We start from the raw sequence: 6,994 nt of genomic DNA on the forward strand, positions 1-6,994 counted from the left end.
GTGAAAATTAAATTATAAATTCTTAAAATTGAAATATAATTTTATATATATTTTTAAAAAATCATTTTGGGAAAAATCCTTTGCCTACCCCTTACATTTGATCAAATCTTTCTTATTTTAAGAAAGTTGGATGATTCAGTTATTAAATCAACAAAGTAAAATTTTAAATTTTAGATGTGAATTCTAGTTCATAATTTAATAAAATTATTTGATAATATAGCCCGCATTAAAACAAAAAACTTATAATTTCAGTATGAAAATAATATGTATGTGAAGTAATTCCATGTAATTATTGTACTACACTCTCTTTTAATATGGTAATAATTTAATTTACTAGTTACTACACTCTCTTTTATAAACCAAAAACGGAAATAGAAATAGGAAAATGTGGTAAATATTTACATAAAATGAAGCTTAGGGGGAGTCAGCAAAAGAAAAAAGAAGAAAAAAAAGCTTAGGTCAACCACGAGCACACAACTCTTTGCTGTTGATTCTTCCATGGCTTTAATTTGTCTTGCTTAGGGTTCTTTTTTTCTTTCAGTGTGGGTGTGTTTTGTTTCTGGGTCAAAGATGAAGGCACCGACCCTCGGTTGGTTTTTGTACTGAGAGGACCTGTCTTTTGCTTCCTTCGGTCCTCAAGGATTTAGAAGAAAGAAAATCATACCTTCCAAGAAATCAGTATTTGTAAGCCAGGTCTTGTTTTCTTTCTAATTTTCTTTCTTTTTCCTTTTCGTTCCTGCCCAACCACCATTTTGCAATCAAACTTATTGTTCATATCATCTGGTTTTAGTGTGATTAAAAGAAGGAGAAAAAAAAAAGTAAATTTTGGTGGTGGATGTGGGTCATCATTATGAACATGGGTATTCTAATAATTAAGGAGAGGAAGTGATAAGAGAAATTCCCAGCAAGTTGCCAGTTTCATCCTCTTCTTCTGCTATCAATTTGTGACAAGGACCTTGAGATGATGGACTTGTCACTTGGGAGCTGCAATAACATTGAAGAATCAAATACTGGAAGTAGCAGGTGTATTGAGAAAGAATATATGTTTGATAAAGTTGTAACACCGAGTGATGTAGGCAAGCTGAACCGCCTGGTAATACCGAAGCAACATGCGGAGAAGTACTTCCCTCTCGACTCTTCATCGAATGAGAAAGGGTTGTTGTTGAATTTTGAAGATCGGAACGGCAAGTCGTGGCGGTTCCGGTACTCATACTGGAATAGCAGCCAGAGTTATGTGATGACCAAAGGGTGGAGCCGTTTCGTCAAGGAGAAGAAGCTTGATGCGGGTGACATCGTATCGTTTCAAAGGGGTGTTGGGGAGTCCGGGAAAGACCGGTTGTACATTGATTGGAGGCGGAGGCCTAATGCACCCGATCCAACGTCCTTTGCACATTTTCAGATGCAAAATCAGTTCAACTTTCCTCAGTCAGTCCGGTGGGGGGGTGGAATCTACTCGCTGCCTCAAAGCTATGAGCCTTTGCATCGCTTGAATTACAGCATATATCCTTATAACCATCATCATCAACGACAGCAACAGCAACAGCTACAGCAGCAGCAACATCAGGCAATTACTTACGGTAATGTGGCGCAGTCGCAGTACTATCTAAGGTCATCATCATCAGGGTCATACCACCATCATCATCATCACCAACCTCAGCAAATTGGGGCAATGCAAGAAGGAAGAGTGGAGCCAATGGTGATCGAGTCAGTACCAGTTGTTCAGGGTAATAAAACAGCGGCTAAAAGACTAAGGTTGTTTGGAGTGAACATGGAGTGTCCTACTCCTACAACAGATGAATCTTCCTCGAGTTCTCCTCATGCCACTATAGTTTCTGATCATGATTCTCCTTATTTCCCTTCCTCTTCTCTCCAATCAAGATTGTCCAATAATAACACCCCATTCCCACTCTCCAGAATGCAAGCTGAATATTCAAAGAAGGGAAAATCTTCCTTGTCCTTTGATTTGGATCTATGATCGATGATGATCAAATCACAGTGAGTGAAGGGTTCCATTTTCTCTTTTTTTCTTGCTTTGCCATCAAACTTGCGACAGGCAGTACTGGATTTAGGAAAGAGGGTTGAAAAGATATTGAAGATAAGTTTTTTTTTAGCAATCCAAGTTCTCTTTTTTTCTTTTTAATATTGTGTTAGTACATGAGTTAGTTGAGGTTTGGGATCTGTGAAGAGCTAAAGATGAAAGGTGCAAAATATGGAGTTGAAAATTGTGTATAACACTTATACAGATATATCAGCATATTCCCAACTTGTTTATTATTTTATATTTTTCCATTACTAGGCCCTGGCCTTTCCAATCTGCATCCCCGGATTTGCCCCAGTTTGTTTGATATATATATATATACGCTTATATATGTATATATTATTTGTTGCTCTCTTGTTTAGTTATCTTATGATCATCTGTATACTCTCTCTCCCTTCCTTAACCCTGACTGGTAATGCATGGTAGGTGTTGTATGTGTGTATATATATAGCCTTAAAAAAAGAAATGTATTTAATTTCCATTTTCTCCTATCTCTTTTGTTACTCCATGTTAGGTTAATAGTATGTATATTTACTTGGCTTGTTGCTGCTGAACAACTAAGGTGCAGGCATTGCAGGTACTGCACAGAAAAGTTGCAGCACTGGAAAAGGTATTATCTGTATTCTTATTGATAGTTTTTGAAAATTTTTCTACATATATATGTATATCATCACACTTCCCATTTGTTTGCCAGTTAGAAATTTCCTTGACTTCTTGGTAATTCGTGTATACCTTCCCTTTACAGCCATGATCAGATGATCTTGTCTGGACTGCTACACACAAAAAAGTTCTCTTGTGTTAAAAGAGGGTTCAGATTCCCCCAACTGATGGGTCTATTGAGACTGGACTTCATCCAATACTTGTAAGATTTCATATTATATAATATATATATTGGCATCAAATATTGTCAGTGCATTTAATAAGGTATTAATTAAAGCTCCAGGCTAAAGAGTCTTTATGTATGGTTAAATTACTTGTATAGGAGCGTATCTTTTACATAGGTTCTTATTGGTAAAATTCCCATTTTAACTAGTACATAATTACAGATTTCCCCAGAAATGAGGGACGAGAAAACATTGATTTGCAGCATCAGGTACTCCAGGTTACTAGGAAATTTTAATTAACATAGTAATATGACATTAAGAGTGAGTTTGGATGGGCGGTGCATTTACTTGCGATTAGTGTAAAAATAGCGGTTGCAGTTAAATTAAATCCTATAGTAAGACAAAAAGTAAATTAAACGCACGACAGTACTCATCCAAACCTACCCTAAATATAGTTCTTCAAAGGCTAAATATACATTTGGGATGATTGTATCAGCATTTTTAAGCATTCAGACCCATAAGAAGCACTTGGAGAATATCTGATTATGTAGCTATATAATATACGCATGCTGAATTGGTAATTGGTATGTACCGAGTGATACGGCTTCAGAATTGACTAAACAGTAGTAAAGCATTAAAATGCACTGAATTCAGCCTCGTCCTTCTATAGTTTATTAGTTTAATTCCATTCATGAATACAGATTATAACCTTGCTGGCATCAATGTCATTTAAAGATCCATACAAGAGAAATGCATTTCCACTTTGATATATTTATTTCTCTAACTTTGTAAAGGGCATCTACTCGATTTACTATATATGGTCACTGCTCTATTAGAAGAGCTGATGTTTGGTTTAGCCTTAGTGAGTAGTTTGACTGGTTTTTGATGCATCTATACAGCAAATGCTCATCCTTCATGGATATCAATCTAGTTTTGATCTATAACTGTACATGTATTGTTCTGATTTTTTTTTTCCTTTTCTGAGATTATGAACCATTCATTGACTTGACTAATTGAACATCTGCATGAAATAACCACTTTGACAGTACAGTACATAGACATAGAATGCTGGAAATGTATATTCACCATTAACATGTATGTACGCGTTTTGTATTGATTTATGGCGTGAATGCTCATTTAAACTGTAACAAATCAATAGTAAATGAAGCAGAATACTGTGAGGACACACTTTCTTAGCAATCTCCTTGCTGCACATGGTCTACTTATAGAAGCATAAATTTCTGAACTTTACAATGACGGATTATGGAGCATATGCAAATAATTATTATATCTAATTTTCTCTATTGAAATGCAATGCAAATATTGAATTAGTATAAATAATACTATAAATTTTTTCATAGTAATTATCTGAATAAGTAATACTATAAGATTTCATTTTAAGGAGATTAAAGACTGTTCTAGTGTATAGTTTGCTAAGTTCCTTAAGGTAATCGATATTTTGGTTTATATTCATCGTTTCATCAGTTTGAGAGATGTAAAATACTATGTGTATGTTTATGTGCGTGCATATATGTTAATGGTAACACTATCTATGCATGTAGCACCATTTAGGATCTATGCATGCAGCAGTATTTAGGATCTATGCATCCAGTCACCTATACAAACAAGCCTGTCTACCTAACGATTCTATATATGTATGTATGTATATATATATATATAAATATTTGCATACATTCTGGATTAAATTGGTATTGCATCTGCAGTCTCAAACTATATATATCTATACTTGAGACACATCTGCACTACATTCAAGCAAAAGAATAGAGGTTGTTGTTGTATGAATAAGAGCCTTTTTCTTAACATGAATTGCTTAGCCATGACCTTTTTATTTCCCATGTATTTGTAGTCAAACTAGTGGACTTATAACATCTTCTACACTTGACTGCTTAGATATAAAACAGTTGCATTTCATTGCGACCTGGAGGATAACTGATAAACATATCCATTTATATATTTACATTTATATTTATATTCTGGTTTCATTTATATAGGAACTTAGCTATAAATATAACTAGTTTTAAAGCATGGCGATTTCTATAACTTGTACACGGCATGGGAGAGGGTGGGGATAGTGGATCCTTTTAATGGCTGCACCATACAGACAATGCTGAATTGGTTAAAAACATTCAACTTGAAAACATGTGAATCTGTCATTTCGTAGAAGTAGTTTCCTTCCTGCTAAGCTTAAAACAATGTTAGTGAATCTCAAATCAAGCTTTTGTTGCTAGTTGATGAGATGACAATGCCATGGGAGTTTTCTGAGATGTTCTTTTGGCACTGTAATATTCACCTGCAAAGGGCACTGTTAATGAGGGTAGGTGGATGGAATTAACAGTATCATCACATGCTATTTACTATTTCTCTGCATGTATCAGTTAAAGTTTCAGATGTAGGCATTCTTTAATTCAGAAAAATGAAGTGAAGATTTAACTCATCTTCCTTATTGCTGAGCATCAAGGAGACCAATAATAATAAGCAAATTTGTGATATATATAGACTCCATTTCCCCCCTAAAATATACATCTTATATACATAAATATATTGTTCTTTCCTATGAGACTTTATTAACGTGGGAAATGTTATATAGGGTCTAGTATAGGCTTGTAGTATAGTGAAGATTAAAGCCATAGATGTTGTAAAGAATTTATATAAAGAATTAAAGCATTAGGGTATTTATATATTATACTCAGTTTTATACTAATTATGAGAGCCAGCCAAGATGGGTGGAATTATTGTTGAAAAAGATTCATTAACTTCACGGTACCAAGGTTCCTAGCTACCCCTCAAAAAGAAAGAAAAGAAAAAGTCATGGAAATATTGAAGCGCACACCAGACCCTATAAAGAGAGTTACACAGGTTAGGTTTAATAGGGCATAATGGATGATGATAAGGAAACCACATGTGCAAGGTACGAAGAAGATGAAGAGAAGAAAAAAAAGTGGCTTCTTCACTGTTTAAAATTTACATTCTCTTCTGTGTGTTTTTTTTTCTTTGGTTGAAGCTTAAACATTCCCGGTTTCATCATTTTTGAAGCCGTTTTTTGCAGGAGCTTAAACATTTCTTTCCCCATTTTATTATTTTCGAAGCAGTTTTTTTGCAGGAGGCGTGAAGGTAAAATTAATGCCCAAATGTGCTTTTGGTGCTGTGTATGTATGTATGGGAAGAGGATGGTAGCTAGTCCGAAAAATTGCATGGATGGGTTACGTTGTTTATCTGCCATACCTAAGTTTGATAATAATGGTGGGGATATACGCGAAATATGATAAGCTTTTACCCTTAACTAACACCTTTGTTTTGCTGTCATTATTAACAGTATTTTTAAAAGATAAAGTTTTTTATATATTTTAATTTGTTAAAATCAATATTAAAAGAAACTATTGAATTCTTAGAAGGATTTTCATAATAAAGTGCCCTTCGTACATTTTTAAGGTGACCATATGAAAAGTTGTTTCATGATAGTTTTTTTTTTTTACAGACTATTTTGGTTATAAATATTTAGGGATTAATTAATAAGTAAATAATTTTAAAATTGAAAAATATGTCGTGTATATTGTGTTTTGAATTCTTTATTAACTTATCGACCATGAAAAAGATATAACCCTAATGATATTTTCATTAATTATATGGAAAATTTATTAACAATTACACTTAATATAATAATATTATAATTAGTATATTCACTAACCTTAGAGAACTAACTTAAAGCTACTTCTCTATTGCTGTTATGATTGAAAAGCACTTCTTCTTCTTTTTTTTAAATGCTTTTAAAATATGTGATAAATAAACGTTCTAAAAAGTTTGCTTCTTAATTTCTTAGCGTTCTCTATTGTTGTAAAAATTATGATTTAAAGTTAAAATTTTCTTTTAGATAAGATAATAGAAAATAAAAATTAATTAAGTTATATAATATTTAAATAATTTAACATAATAATACATAAAATATTTAAATAATGTAATATAATTATATACAAAATATAAATTAATTTAATATTTATATATTTTAAATAATTAATATAAATAAAAATAATTTAATAATTTTCACTTTCAAAGCAAAACTAAAACACCTAAATCTTAATTTTTACATTTAAAGTGAACAAACATTTTTTTTAAC

At 32.8% G+C, this 6,994-nt stretch overlaps 2 protein-coding genes across 2 annotated transcripts; both read left to right on the forward strand.

Annotated features, from left to right (window-relative positions):
* The first annotated feature begins 359 nt into the window (after positions 1 to 359).
* On the forward strand, positions 360 to 2,279 carry LOC128279211 (B3 domain-containing transcription factor NGA1-like). The gene has a single exon (XM_053031328.1). The coding sequence runs from the start codon at positions 962 to 964 to the stop codon at positions 1,973 to 1,975; it is 1,014 nt and encodes a 337-aa protein (XP_052887288.1). The 5' UTR covers positions 360 to 961; the 3' UTR covers positions 1,976 to 2,279.
* A 145-nt stretch (positions 2,280 to 2,424) lies between these two features.
* On the forward strand, positions 2,425 to 6,274 carry LOC108457971 (uncharacterized). Its single transcript, XM_053031329.1, has 3 exons — positions 2,425 to 2,648; positions 2,784 to 2,900; positions 5,984 to 6,274. The coding sequence occupies exons 1-3, from the start codon at positions 2,458 to 2,460 to the stop codon at positions 6,144 to 6,146; spliced, it is 471 nt and encodes a 156-aa protein (XP_052887289.1). The 5' UTR covers positions 2,425 to 2,457; the 3' UTR covers positions 6,147 to 6,274.
* Positions 6,275 to 6,994: the final 720 nt, after the last annotated feature.

The sequence above is a fragment of the Gossypium arboreum genome, chromosome 7, assembly GCF_025698485.1.
Source record: "Gossypium arboreum isolate Shixiya-1 chromosome 7, ASM2569848v2, whole genome shotgun sequence".
In the NCBI taxonomy this organism is placed as follows: Eukaryota; Viridiplantae; Streptophyta; class Magnoliopsida; order Malvales; family Malvaceae; genus Gossypium; species Gossypium arboreum.